The sequence below is a fragment of the Ursus maritimus genome, unplaced genomic scaffold, assembly GCF_017311325.1.
Source record: "Ursus maritimus isolate PB19 unplaced genomic scaffold, ASM1731132v1 scaffold_16, whole genome shotgun sequence".
NCBI classification, from domain to species: domain Eukaryota; kingdom Metazoa; phylum Chordata; class Mammalia; order Carnivora; family Ursidae; genus Ursus; species Ursus maritimus.
Window position 1 is genome coordinate 54,865,905 of NW_024424008.1, and position 14,701 is coordinate 54,880,605.

The 14,701-nt window shown below is 41.6% G+C and overlaps 2 protein-coding genes across 4 annotated transcripts in view; one reads left to right on the plus strand and one right to left on the minus strand.

Annotated features, from left to right (window-relative positions):
• Positions 1 to 12,524, minus strand: part of SDHD (succinate dehydrogenase complex subunit D) — a 112,764-nt gene extending 100,240 nt beyond the window's left edge. The window contains exons 1-4 of one of the 3 annotated variants that reach the window (XM_008690068.2): positions 12,385 to 12,524; positions 9,402 to 9,518; positions 7,830 to 7,974; positions 2,210 to 3,168 (exon numbers count right to left, since the gene is read on the minus strand). In XM_008690068.2, the coding sequence (XP_008688290.1) occupies positions 3,003 to 3,168; positions 7,830 to 7,974; positions 9,402 to 9,518; positions 12,385 to 12,436 (480 nt within the window). In that variant the 5' untranslated portion in view covers positions 12,437 to 12,524 and the 3' untranslated portion in view covers positions 2,210 to 3,002. Of the gene's footprint in view, positions 1 to 2,209; positions 3,169 to 7,829; positions 7,975 to 9,401; positions 9,519 to 12,384 lie in introns of those variants that run through there. The other 2 variants (XM_008690069.2, XM_008690064.2) reach the window with 2 other exon arrangements.
• Positions 12,525 to 12,575: 51 nt separating this feature from the next.
• Positions 12,576 to 14,609, plus strand: TIMM8B (translocase of inner mitochondrial membrane 8 homolog B). The gene is made up of 2 exons (XM_008690073.2): positions 12,576 to 12,707; positions 14,214 to 14,609. Exons 1-2 carry the CDS (start codon positions 12,624 to 12,626, stop codon positions 14,379 to 14,381), a joined length of 252 nt encoding a protein of 83 aa, XP_008688295.1. The 5' UTR covers positions 12,576 to 12,623; the 3' UTR covers positions 14,382 to 14,609.
• The last annotated feature ends 92 nt before the right edge of the window (positions 14,610 to 14,701 follow it).

Below are 14,701 nucleotides of genomic sequence, written 5' to 3' on the forward strand. Positions count from 1 at the left end.
TGTTGTCCCAATGAAACTATGAGTTCCTTCTAAGAGCAGAGGACTTATCTCTACCCACAGTACCTGTCACAGTGCCAATTACATGAGGTACTTAGTACCTGTCAGATAAAGGAATGTTTTTCATTTCTACAACGCCTTTAAAATTGGGTCTTACTTTCTGCTGCCACTAGAGTGCAGGAGACCCTTTCTTCCTCTATCCTCCTTCACATCCTTCTGCCTCTAGTTTATCAACCTTTCTCATATCTAAATTCTCTCTAAAGTGCAGTTCTAATCAAGCCTCGCTTAGCCTCAGAAACCTATTGTTAGCCCCTGCCTCATTTTCCCTGCTGCCTCAGCAGCTCACAGCAACCCAATGATTTCCCACAGTGATGGCTCAGCACCATCCTAATTACAAAACCAACTGGGACCTGGGAAAGGCAGGTCCCAACCAGCCTCCACTCTTAACTTCTCAGTCACCATCTAATGACGCTTACTAGCATTAGACACCTTTCCAGATGCAACTGTGGTCCGATGGTGCTGGTGATAACTACAGGACCCACATACTAACCAGTTCCTGTCCTCCCCATTTCAACTATATGGAAAACTCCACTTTACAACAGTGGTGTCCTGGGGACAGGGGAGGGGAAAAGAGAAATGACACGAAGGGGGATCATTTTCTTTTTTTTCTTTTTCTTTTTTTTTAAGATTTTATTTATTTATGTGACAGAGAGACAGCCAGTGAGAGAGGGAACACAGCAGGGGAGAGGGAGAGGAAGAAGCAGGCTCCCAGCAGAGGAGCCCGATGTGGGACTCGATCCCAGAACGCCGGGATCACGCCCTGAGCCGAAGGCAGACGCTTAACGACTGCGCCACCCAGGCGCCCCGGGGGATCATTTTCTATAGAGAATTTTAAGCCAATAATAAAATCGACTAAAGGTCAGTCTGCTTTTTATCCTCGTCATGAGCCAGCAATTTTAAACAGTGCCAGTTTTATTACTATCTTACTAGTAATTTTATTATTTATATGTTATTATATTTCTCCCTGCCAAGGCAGACTCACCCACCACCACCACTCTTTGGTGAACCACTGCTATTCAGGCATCACTCCCTTTTGAAACCATTAACCAGGCCAAAACCAAATTAATCACCTCTTTCTGAACACATAATATACATCCGAATCCTCCTACAAAGCCATAAGCACATTAAGGGGAGCTTATCTTTAACCCCTAGTACAGACATTCATGAACACACTTACCCTCCTAGCCAGCTCCCCTTCAACAGTTTGCCTCAGCTGCCCAGTAAGGTCTTCAGTGAGGGAAACACTCCAAGTCCCAGTTCCTCTATGTTGCTAGGAGAAACAAATCAGCATGCCTTACACTCACCCCTCAGACCAAACTAACTGCATACAGAATGTAATTTAAATTCCAAAGGCTGGCATTTACAAAACATCATAATCTGGACTTCATTCTAATTCCTACTACAGTTGACCCTTAAACAATGTGGGGGTTAGGGGGGACCAACACCTCACACATCAAAAATCTGTGACTCTCCAAAAACTGAACTACTAATAGCCTACTAGTGATGGAAGGCCTTACTGATAACATACAGTAACATACACTTTTTATGTTATATGATTTAGATATTATATTCTTTTTTTTTTAAAGATTTTATTTATTTATTTGACAGAGATAGAGACAGCCAGTGAGAGAGGGAACACAAGCAGGGGGAGTGGGAGAGGAAGAAGCAGGCTTCCAGTGGAGGAGCCTGACGTGGGGCTCGATCCCAGAACACCGGGATCACGCCCTGAGCTGAAGGCAGACGCTTAACGACTGAGCCACCCAGGCGCCCCTATATATTATATTCTGATAATAAAGTAAGCTAGAGAAAAATACTAAGAAAATCACAAAGAAAAAAATACATTTAGAGTACTGTATTTATAAAAAAAAAAAAACAACAACAAAAAAACCCCACATATAAGTGGACCAGAGCAACAGTGTTGTTCAAGGGTCAAATGTATTTAATCTTTATACTCTTCTCATACCAAACTACTCATACTCAGTATATTTTTGCCTATTATATGTAAGTCTTTTTTGTATTACAGTACTTTGTAATTTACCTAACTGCTAAGCCCTAGAAAGAAATAGTCCTGTTTTATTGGAGTATATGCAACAGACACCAAGTTCTACTGAATAAAACTAGGGACAGTTAATACATAAAAGAGTAGAATACATTTTTATTATATAGAATTTTATTTAAAAAAAAAACTTTATTTTCATAGAATACGTTATCACATTAGAGATTCCTACAGTGGGAAAATATCAATTTATTACTTACAGTTTTATATTTTAGGACAAGTAAAATAAACACATTTGAGGATTAAGTCTCAGTTTAGAACCTACAATACTTTGATACATCTATAAGGGGACCTCTTCCCTACATGGAACTTCTCTATTCTCAGAAACTCTTCAGGCTCCTCTTCCCAGGATTTAGAAATTAATAATGTAAAATATCAGTATTTCCTAATTTTAAAGTTTCCCTAGGACATGTAAGCATCAGTAACTGGTATCGACTGAACAGAGAGGGAAATTTTCAAAAATTAAACACTAATTTTCTGCGAAGTCTTTACTTATGAATTAACAGGCTTTCCCTTTCTCCATCATTCCCAGGACAAATATAGAAATTTGATCAGGTATTGATAGTAATAAAGCTGAATTCCCTTTAAGAATTTGATAAGCTAACAGGCAAAAGCTCATACATAATGGTTAGTTATGAGTCTTGCAGAAGCTGGGAGACAACCCCATAAACTCACTAGAACAAGGAACCCAGTCTCCAAATTTCTTGAATATAATTCCTCTCAAACCTTTTCCTCAAAGACTAAATTCTAAAAATAACCAGGTGATTAGAAGAGGTTTGTCTCACCAGTGGACTCATCTGTTATCTCCTCCTTATTGTGAGCTGAATGGCATGACAGAGCAGAGGCAAAGAGGTGTACAATCAATTCTCAAGGTATTAAGTCAAAAAGGTCAGAGCTTCCACAGCATGGCAACAGCTTTGCAGATGCCCACATCATGATAGTTGAAGTAACAAAGCCCAGCAAAGGTTAAAGCCGACAGTGCCAAAACGCCTGCCTTGGTAGCTTTCTGCAAAGCATCCCCTCGAACATAGTCAGTAACCACTTGTCCAAGGCCCCTAAAAAAAAAATACAGTACAAAAGAAAAATCACAAGTCAGAAGGCTATATGGCTAACCTGACTGCAAAAAAAAGAATCACCAGGTTCAAAATACAACTCATGGTAACAGGAATCATAAACCAAAATGAAGGAACCAAGAGTTTCCTAATAATATAATAAAGACATCTCTATTCTTTAGATTCAATTTTCCAGAATTATTTCTATCAAAGACAGTAGTTAATTACCACTCTATTTACAAAATCTTGGGGGTTGAGGGTCTTTTTCTTTAACTAAAACAAACGCTCAAGGGGTACACCTGGCTGGCTCAGTCAGTCAATGGAGCATGTGACTCTTGAGCTCAGGGTCATGAGTTTGAGCCCCCAACTGGGTGAAGAAATCACTGAAAAAATAAATAAACTTTAAAACAAATGCTCTACAGAGTTTTTCGTTAATTAAAAAAAAAAATATGAAGCAGGTATTATGTACCAGAACCTGTTAAAGATGTTGAAAGAACAGCAAATAAGACAGCATCCCTGCCCTATGGAAGAGATTCTAGTGAAGGAAAAAAGAAACTAAATATGTGCTATGAGGAAGTATTTTAGAAAGGATGACCTGAAAGAGAAGAACATTCCAAACCAAGGTGACAATGACCTTGGCATCTTTGAGGAACAGCAAAAAGATCAGCGTGGCTGCAGAACGTGGACATCATAAGGGAAGGGCAGATCACACGGGGCCTTGATGGTCCCAAGATTGAATTTCAGGAGCACCTGGCTGGTTTAGTCGGTAGAGTGCGTGACTCTTGATCCCAGGATTTTAAGTTTGAGTCCCAACTGGATGTAGGTATTACTTAAAAATAAAAATCTTTAAAAAAATTTTTTTAAATTTCATTTGAAATGTAATGGGAAACCATAGATATTTTTAAGTAGGCAGTAATCTAAGTAAGTAGTGACCTAATTTTATTTTTAGTAACAGCTTTATTGAGATGTAATTCACACGCCAGAGAATTAACCCCTTTTTTTTAAAGTAATCTCTACACCCAATATGGGGCTCAAATTCACAACCCTGAGATCAACAAGAGTCGCACGCTCCTCCGACTGAGCCACCCAGATGCCCCCAAAATTAACCCTTTGGAAATGTATACTAAAGTGGCTTTTAGTATTTTTATGAAGTGTGCAACATCATCACTATTTAATTCCAGAACATTTCATCACTCCAAAAAGAAACACCATATCCATTAGCCCAAACTAGTTTTCTCTCTATGGACTTGCCTGCTCTGTGTATTTTATAGAAATCATACAATATGTGGCCTTTTTTGTCAAGTTTCTTTCATTTCACATCTTCAAAGTTCACCCATGTTGTGGCATGTATCAGTACTTCATCCTTTTGTGTGGCCAAACATTATTCCTTTGTAAGAATATATTGTATTTTCTTTAGCTATTCATCAACTGATTGACATTTGGATTATTTCTACTTTTTGGTTATTATAACTATTCATCAGCAGACAGACATCTGGATTGTTTTCACTTTTTGGCTATTACAAATAACACTATGAATATTACTATACAAGTTCTCGTGTGAGGACGTATGTGTTCAATTTTGAGGGGTATACACCTAAAAGTGGAATCATGAGTCATATGGTAACTCTAACTTTTTGTTAGAACTGCTAAACTGTTTTCCAAAGTGGCTATGACGTCTTACATTCCCAGCAGAGACATAACAAGGACTCCAACTTCTTGACATCCTTGAAACACATGTTATGTGACAGCCATCCTAGTGAGTGTGAAGCGGTATCTCATTGTGGTTTTAATTTGCTTTTTTGTTTTTTAGGGAGGGAGGGAAAGACTCTTATGCAGGCTCCATGCCCAGCTCAGAGCCCGACTCAGGGCTCGACCCCACAACTCCAAGATCATGACCTGAGCCGAAATCAAGAGTCAGACACTCAACTGAATGAGCTATCCTGGCACCCACTGATTTGCATTTCTGTAATAACAAAGGATGTTGAGCATTTTTTCACGTGCTTATAAGCCATTTGTGTATCTTCTTCAGATAAATGTAATTTTGCTTTTAAAAAAGGTCACTCTGGCTATAGTATGGCAAATGGACAGTGCAGGCAGGCAGAAGGGGGGGGGGCAAAAACAGAAACAGAAAACCACTTAGGAGGCAAATAAAGTGCCTTGGCAAGACTACTGGCTTAACCTAGGCTGGTGACAGTGGAGATGGTGTGAAGTGACAATTGAGGCAGGCTATGTTTTGAGGACAGAACTAACAGAAAGCTGATGAACTGGATGTGGGATAAGACAAAAAGAAATATCTAGAATAACTCCTAGGATTTTTGGCTTGAGCAACTAGATTTAACTGAGTTAGGGAAGAATAGGAAAGAAGGCGGCTTTGAGGAAAAATTAAGAAAGATATGAGGGAAAAGAGTGATTTCGGGCAATGTTAAATTTGAGATGACTATTAGACATCCAAGTGGATTATGTTAGTTAGACACCTGGAAATACAGGTCTGTAGATCAGGAAAAGAGGTCAGATCTGAGCTCACCTCAGGAAATTAAGAGAAATTAAGAAAACAAGACTGAGCCCGGGATTCAGAGCTTTATTATTCAGAGGTCAGACACGGGGAGGAGCAGGCATCAGAGACTGAGAAGGTACAGCTGGTGAGGCGGAGGAAAACATGGTGGGCATAGCATCTAGGAAGCCAAAGGGAAATCATTTAAGGAGGGAATGGTCAATTAAGTTGAATGCTGCTGAGAGTTCAAGTAACAGGAGGATGGAAAACAGACAGCTAGATTTGGAAAAATGAAGGTTTTGGGGGGACTTTGGTAAGAATGACTTCAGTTATGTGGTTGGGATGAAAGCCCAATTAATGTGGGTTAAAAGAGATTGGATGCTGAGGAATTAGTGCACAATTACAGAAAACTCTTTCAAATCATCGTGTGTGTGTGAGAGAGAGAGAGAAAAGGAAGGGAGAATTAGTAAGGAAACTGGTGGAGTATAAAATAAATGAAAAAGAATAAAAAATATATTACTTTAGAATTATCTCTTATTCTGACTTTTCGTTGATTTAGATGGATCTCCTGGTAAAAACTACATATTAGAGAAATCTCACTGTACTTGTGATCTAATATTTCATATGCAACTGGAATCTTTACTTTGAAAGGTCTATCTGGTTAAAGGGTAATCCCCCAACGAACCCTAGGAAAGGAGGTAAGCAAAATCCCCTTTAATACCAGCTACAAAATCATTCTGACAAGTCACTTAACCTCCCTGGGGCTTAGTTTCCACATCTGTAAAATAAGAGGGTTGGTTAAGATATTCCCATGTCCTTTCAGCTCTAGCAATACAAAAATGCTTCCCTTGCCCACAATATATTGTCCTTACAAAACAACATAAAATGAACAGCTCAAAGAACCCAACTGTTATTTACAAACTTTTCAGAAGGTTCATTAACTTAAAATATCTAATAAACTACACTAGATAAAATAAATACAAACTGGAAATTCGTTCATTCAACAAATATTTACTTAGCGCTATGTGTCAGGTATTGCTCTAGGCACTAAAGATAAAGAGCAAACAAGAAGTCAAAAATCTCTTTCTTTGTTTAAAAAGGGCAAGACAACTATAGTGTCTAAGGACAAGTGGGTGATAAAACTGTGATGAAATGTAAAGAAGTGATTACTATGAAAATCAGAATAATGGTTGGGTGGGTGGATGTCGAACAGTTACGACTGAAGTAGAACACAAGGAAGAAGCTTCTGTAGTTCTATTTCTTGACCTGTTACCCTTGTAATAATTTATTAAGCCATGGATTTGTTTCTTTTGATTCTGTGTATCTGTGCTTTCATTCTAAAGAGGGGAGACAAGGAGTATAGAGAATAATAAATAGATGATACAGTATATTAGAAGGTAATAAGCACTACTGAGAAAAATAAAATAGAGGAGAGAAATAAGGAATCTTGGGAAGGACACTGCAATTGTAAATAAGTGGTTACAGAAGGCTTTATTGAGAAGGTGACAAGCCAAGTGTGTAACTAGAAAAAGAGAGTGTTGGGCAGAAGCAAGACTAAAAGTAAAGTCCTGAGACCTGGGGTGTCCCTGGCTTGTCTAAGAATTATCAAAGCCAGTGAGAATGAGGAAGAGAGTAGTTGGAGATGAGGGAAGAAACAGGGCTAGATTATGTTGGGTGTGTAGGCCACCATAAGAATTCTGACTTTTAGTATGAAAGAGGTTAAGAGACTGCAAAATATTTTGAGGAGAATGTTTGACCTGACTTAAGATTTTAACAGGATTGGGGCTGCTGTGTTGGGAACAGACAGGAGTACCCGTTAGGACACTACTGCTTCAATCAAAGATGATGACCGGGTTTGGGGCCTGAACAGTCAGAAGAATGCAAATGCCATTAATTCAGATGTGCAAGAGTGCCAGAGGAAGAGATTTGGGGGAGATCAAGAAGTCAGTTTTATAACATGCTATATTCAAAATGCCTATTAGCTATGGAAGTGAAGACACTGAATAGGTAGGTGGACACATAAATCTGGGCATATAAATATTTTATGTATGTTTTAAAGTTATCTACAGTTCTGAGTATCTCAACCAACTTCTCCCTCATATGCAGTAATGAGACAAGCTCACAGCTAATAAACGACGCAGACGATGGAACACTGAGGGACTGCTGTACTTGCCAGTGACTGTGGAGAGTGAGAGCTGCAGCCAGGGAGTAGTCCATCGCAGAGCCAGGGTTCAAATAAGCAGCTGGAATTAGGCCCAGGAGCAAAACACTGACAACCCTCTCACCAGTCCAGTGGAGAGATGCAGCCTTAGAGCCAGCTACAGAAAGGAGGAACCAGATTCGTAAGAGCTGAAAGGGGGAAACACACATCTCTCATACTCAGTATTTGCCACAAAATAACCCAGCTGACAGAATGGCAAACGGCATGCATATAAGACTTAGCTCTGAGCATACAAGAGAGTAAGATAAAGAAGGTACTTGAGAAAGATGCTATCTCCCTTCTTTGAAGTTCTTTAACACAAGGTGTCTTCGTGCCTACACAGATTGATTAGAAGACTGACCCGCTTTGCCGACAGGCAAAAAGATGAACAAAGTACCTCTGGAGAATTACCAATCTTGAACTGTAGTGTAATGGACAGATACCTTATGAATACAAGTTAATACCACCGGAGGAATTCCTTTACAACACTACTCTTTTATTTACACCTTCTAATCTTTAGAATTAGAAGTAAGGTAATAATAAAAATACTTCCAAAACAAAATTAAACCAGCCAATTCAAAAAAGTTCTGATACGAATTTTTAGGATCATGGTCCTTCTTCTGTCCCATTACTTATAAATAGCCCAAAACAAATATGGAACATGAGAACTTTTAAATAAGTGAAAAACAAAACAGGCTTTAAACAGTTCTTCAGGAGCCTCTATCTTTTTTTGGTTATAGACCCCTTTGGGAATCTAATGGAAGAATGGAGATAGTCTCCAGAAAAATGCACAAGGACACACACAGTAAAGACTATGTTTACAACTTCGGGGGCTTTTCTTCAGTCCATATGCTCCAAATTAAAACAACTCTGCTAAATTTAACTGAACTTAGCAAAGGAATGGAGAAACAAAACCTTTTCAAAGATAAAATAATTCTAAAAGGCAGAAAAACTATACTTGCCTAATTTCTCATTACTCAGATGCAACTGTATGTAAGTTGTTGACTTAAGCGTCAAGAGGAGTCTTTATCTCTGCAAAATACAGATCTTTCCAGACTTTAAAACTGGAAATTAAGAGTTAACTCATTATTCACCTACAGATTTTCTATAATATTCACCCCAAAAAATGCCATGTGATTTTAATATTGACCTAAATAAAAATAAGCAAGTAGATTACAGCTATAAATATGTATGACTTTTTAAACTGTCTACTATTCTAAATTATTTGTATCTGGCTCCTCTCCATCAGCTAAATAAATAAGACTGACTATATTGTACAGACTGTTCCTAAGAGCTATTTTCTTTTAGAAAAAAACTGAAATTTAAGTAGACTTAGATGAGAAGGTTCTCTAGGAGTATAAATGGCATCATTCAACCATGCTGGCATTGTCTGTCTGAAGGTGCAGGTTAGGTAGGTCCTCATTTGACAGAGTTGGACATTAAGAGTTCTGTTCCACAGACAGCAAGTCCTGACCAAGGCATGAAAATTTGCCCAAATGAAGAGGGCCAGAGCCCAAAAAACAGGAGCAATGAAGAAAAACATACAATAGTGGTTGGGTGACAGGTGAATGTGCTGTGTTCTACACCATCCTGGGTCAGGCTGGTCCTGGAGAAATGCCGAGACCTGAGCAGGTCTGACCACCGGGATTCGGAGAAACAGAGCTGAGGAAAGAGACATTAAGGAGGTCATAAACACTTCTCCTTTAACAGGCCTGACAGACTTTTCTAAATACCCATAAGCAAGCTACTGAAGCCCACACAGGGGATAACATCTCATCTGCAAAATGAGGACAGTATCTATTTCCCTGAGTTGCTATGAGCTCACACTAAAGTAGCCCCTCAAAGACCAAAAAATCAATGAACCACCTAGGTAAAGGGCTGCACGCCTACTTATTTTAAAAAGTAAATTATAGCTCCTTCCTCTTTCCATGTATTCATCTATTCATCCAACAAACATTCACTACAGGTAAGAGTATGCTCTAGACTGCAGCAAGAGACAAAAGCCTTTGTCCTCAAGGAATTTAGTCTAGTTTGGGAAGCACACCTATTACCATCCTCCTTCTCGAGATCAGTCTCTCCACATGTACTTTTTTAAGTAATCTCTACACCGAATGTGGGGCTTGAATTCAAAACCCCGAATCAAGAGTCTCATACTCTACTGACTGAGCCATCCAGGTGCTCCTCTCCACTTGTACTCTCTTTTGGGGGTGGTGGGGGGCAGAGGGAGCAAAAGAGAAAGAATCTGCAGGAGGCTCCACACCCAGCATGAGCCCAACATGGGGTTCAATCTCATAACCCTGAGATCACGACCGAAGCCAAAATCAAGAGTCGGACACTTAAACGACTGAGCCACCCACGCACCCCTCCACTTGTACTCTTGAACCCATCCTTTTCTGCCCCCTTTTGGATCCTGTCTCTTGGTTAAAAAATAAACAGACCTAAGCTCACCCAACTCCACCACTTACTAGCTGTGAGGTGATAAGCAATTAAGTTAAACAGGCTCTCTAAGCCTCAATGTCCTCATCTGTAGAGTGAAAACAGTAGCACTTACTTCATTAATACTCTGCTGAAAATTAAAATACTCAATGTGCTCAGCATAATTCCCATAATGTCTTAAATACTCAATAAAAAGTAATTTCTCTCCTGTGTCTTTCACCTCTCCTTCCTTCCTGTTGGCCATTTCCCCGATTGATATAATATATGTGACCCTTCCCTTCACCCTGTGTCCTCTAATGCCACGCACTCTTCCCCTGCTCCCTTTCTTCTCTTTCCGACTATGCTTCCTTAAACACTTTAAAGAGTGTTGTCTAAATCACCTCCACTTCCTCACTTCCCTATCATTCTTCAACTCTGAAACTTATTTTATCCCCACTACGACTGCTCTGTTAAGTTGCCAATGGTCTCTGTGTGGTCACATCCAACAAATACTGTTCAGTCTTCATCTTATTGGGCCTTTCCTCTCTTCTTTACTGATGAACTCTCTTCTAGTCCCCCCTTTGATCCTCTGACATCCTGTATCAGTCTCCTGCTGCATTCACTCTTAAATGTTTTCCCAACATTCTATCATCTGCCCATTGCTCTCTTCATGTCCTAAGCCCACCCTTGGCCATTTTGTCCATTCAGCTTATACTCCCTACAAGCTGATGACACCCAATTCTATATCTGCAGCTCTGCTATCTCTCCAGTGTTTCAGAAGTTTAAATGCCTGCTGGGCCTCTCCCCTGAGATACCCTACATGATCCTTAAACCCACCATGCCAAAAACTAAAATCATCCTTCAACTCACTTTCTCAACCAAACTTGTCTTCCATTTGCATATTCCCCACTTTAACGACATCCCAGCCACTCTTTAACTCAAAAATCTGTAAGTCATATAAAACTCCCCCCCACACCTCTAAATTGATGTATCTCCATAACATTTCTTGAGACAATCTGCTCTTTCTTGTACCACTTTCCAAGTTAGGACCTCACAATCCTTGTCTGCACTTCTACAACAGTGTCCTATCTCATCTCCCTTGTGTATTAGCCGGTCCCATCTCCTGTGACCGCCGTCTACCACAGTGTTACCCAAGTGGCCAATCTAAACTGCAACTCTATGTCAAATCTTTCAATGGTCCTGTTCACAACAGGTAAATGCATACTCCTTATCAAGACAAGTTCCTCCCTGCTTTGATTCCAGTTCACCTTTCCAGATTCAGCTCTCATTCCTCACCTTGAACTTCACGCTCTAATCATATCTAGTTTATTGTCTCTCCTACCTCACAGTTCCTATACCTTCATCATCACTTTTGCTCATCCCAGTAGTTCCAACTGTAATGCCCTTCCCCCTGTGGCCTTTCTTATCCTCGAGACCCACATACCTCCTTCAGAAACTAAGGGTAATTCTTCCAAAACATAGAGCTAAATATGTTCTTCCTCTGGACTGGCATAACAATTTATATGCAGCACAAGAGTTTTTGCTTTATGTTTAATTATGTTCACATGTGTTTTCCCTATTAAAAAAACTCTTCAAGGGCACGAACTATGTTTTATACACATCTGTATCCCATTCCTACTATGGTGCCTGGTATAAAACAAATGTCCAGTGCATATCGAACTGATTTCCAGAACCCCCTCTCCACCAACACCAGGGTAAATGGGCAAGGCCCGGCACTGGGGCTTAGAGCCTAACCCCACACTTTTCCGATGCGGTGTGGGCGCATTCTAAGGACAGTGAATGGGAGGGGGCGAAAAAAGAACTCTTAGGAACAGCCTCAGCAGAACGGTTAACTTCCAAGAGCTCTCTTTCAGATTGCCCCAACGCCGTGTCAGCCCGGAGCAGGGGAGATACGCGCTCGGGAGGACATCTGGGCGCGTAGACAACGGTAGTTATCGCTGTGGTGCAGACCGGAGCCAGATCGGCCAACCGGACGGAGGAGGGATTCCCCGCTTAAGAGGCCTCACCATCCCGCAGACAAATAAATCCTTGCCGCACTACCTTCCCCGGCTGGAGGTTGCGCTAAGAACCTCCCGCTGCCAGGACCCCTCACCTCGGCCTCCTTGCGCACCGCACAGGGCACTCAGCCTCCAGAGACTCGCCATCTCTCTCCTGAAGGCTCAAGGTCACCCAGCAACCCGGAAGCAGTCACTCGACAACCCCCACCCCCGCCAACGACTCAGGAAAACAGGGAGCAGGAAAAGGCCTGGTAAACCGGAAGTCGGGAGCTGGCGCGCGCCCGCCGCACATGCGCGCACACGCTCGTCGGAAGGCCAGAGGTGGAGGCCCACGATGGCGGAGCTGGGTGAGGCGGACGAAGCGGAGTTGCAGCGCCTGGTGGCGGCCGAACAGCAGAAGGCGCAGTTCACTGCCCAGGTGCGGGGACAGGGACCAGGGGGAAGAGACAGGAGGGTGAGGCACAGGTTTGAGTTTTCAGACTTTTTACTCAGCCCGTGAAGTGACAGCCACTGGGAAAAAACGAGCAGAGCTCTGCGGCCTCACCACGGGGAGACTGCCCAGTGCTCGCTCCTGCCGCGCCCGGTTCTTCCCAGAAAAGATACTGCAGCCTCTGGTGACTAGTAGTGCTCAGGCGCCCGCTAGGCACACCCAGCGTGGGGGAAAGAGAAAGTGCAAAGCAGAGAAGAAAGGTTCGGGCGACGCAAGGGCACCGGGACCTAGTTTGGCGGCGAGCTCTCTGGGCTTGGCCTTCGGAAGGTCTTGGTTCTGATCCTGCCTCGGCCCCTCACAGGCCGCGTGCCACTAGACAAGACACCCATCCACTGTGGGTCTTGGCTCTGCAGTTTCCTGCTGCCTCACTGGACTGTAGGGATCATATGCGATCATGTATTTGAAAACGACAAAGCAGTGGAACGTTAATGCAGAAAGGTGGGCTATGAAGTAATCAATTTGGACTGTAGGTTAGAACAAGTGTTTTGGAGCCCTTTCGGCATGGTTCGAAACCCGGCGTGGTCCCTTACTAGCAGCACCACCACTAGCAGCGTGACTAATAGCTTAACCGCGCCTCAAACGGAGAAAAGTCATATTTTAGGACCGCAGAAAGTACTGACTGACTTAGTAAACCCTGTCTCCCAAAATGAAGCCGTTAGTAAATAGTCCCCCCCCTTCTCGGGGAGGGGTTGGTGTTCGCGGAGGATTAAATAGCAAAAACACATTTTCTGTACCTGTTATGTGCATTTTTATGGAGAGGATCCATAACCTTCATTGGATTCCCAAACGTGTCCATGACCCTAAAAAGGTTTAGAACTTAAGAACTGGTCTGTAAGGGATAAGTTTGGAATGACAGGAGAGCAGTGGTTTTGGGGGAAATTAATTGGTACCATACCTGCCCAGCTTACACTGGTGCAACTTGGAAATATAAAAGATACTAACCCTCCCTGAAAATTTACAGTCTGATTAAGGCCTCAACACAATCAGAAAAAATAGACAGTGGCCCTCAAGGAGGTGAAAATTTGAACTATTTTGAAGAATGGGAAAAATCTTTAGGTAGGGCATTCCAGGAATATTAAGTCACATCGTGTGTGCTGTGCATGTACTTCCTTGAAGCATAACAGGTTGATGGTTAAGTAATGGGCTGCGCTGGGTGGCTAACAGGAATTGTGCATTAAGCACGGGGGGACTTGATAGAAAGTTATTTTTAATTACTAAGAAGAAAAACAGAAACAGAAAGGATAAAGGAATATCGCAAAAGGATTTGGACCATACTAATGACAAATTAGGAAGTGAGGAAAGAGGAGAGCCCATGGTTTGTTGATTGGAAGAATGGTTTAAGTCAGGTGACAGAAAATGAGAAAAACGGGAAGGAAATAAAGTTGACAGACCTCTATGGAGACAGCGGTGGTTACTAATTTTCTTTCCTCTTAGGTGCATCACTTCATGGAGCTGTGCTGGGATAAATGTGTGGAGAAGCCAGGGAATCGCCTAGACTCTCGCACTGAAAATTGTCTCTCTAGCTGTGTGGACCGCTTCATTGACACTACTCTTGCCATCACCAGTCGGTTTGCCCAGATTGTACAGAAAGGAGGGCAGTAAGCCTTCTCCTGGGAGAATGACAGAAGCAAAGGACTTATTGTTAAAGCAGATTGAAGGGCCAGTGGGGGAAGATCGTCAGCCTGTTGTCAGGTGAACTTGAGGCTGTTACCAAGCCTGTTGGTGCTAAAAAGTAACAGATCAAATGTTCAAAAATGAAATTTATTTATTTGGAATTCAGAAATTCCATGTTTTATCACAACAATTATTCAATAAATGTGAATTCTGTGACTCTTTTTTTTCTTAATCCCATTTTAGGATTTAATATAGAGATCTCTGACTGGCAGGAACACTAGAAGTATGTTCCAAGACCCATAGTGCAA

Coding starts and splice junctions, on each gene's coding strand:
- TIMM8B (XM_008690073.2), top strand. CDS start 12,624: ATGGCGGAGCTGGGTGAGGCGGACGAAGCGGAGTTGCAGCGCCTGGTG. Junction 12,708..14,213: donor AGGCGCAGTTCACTGCCCAG/GTGCGGGGACAG, acceptor CTTTCCTCTTAG/GTGCATCACTTCATGGAGCT.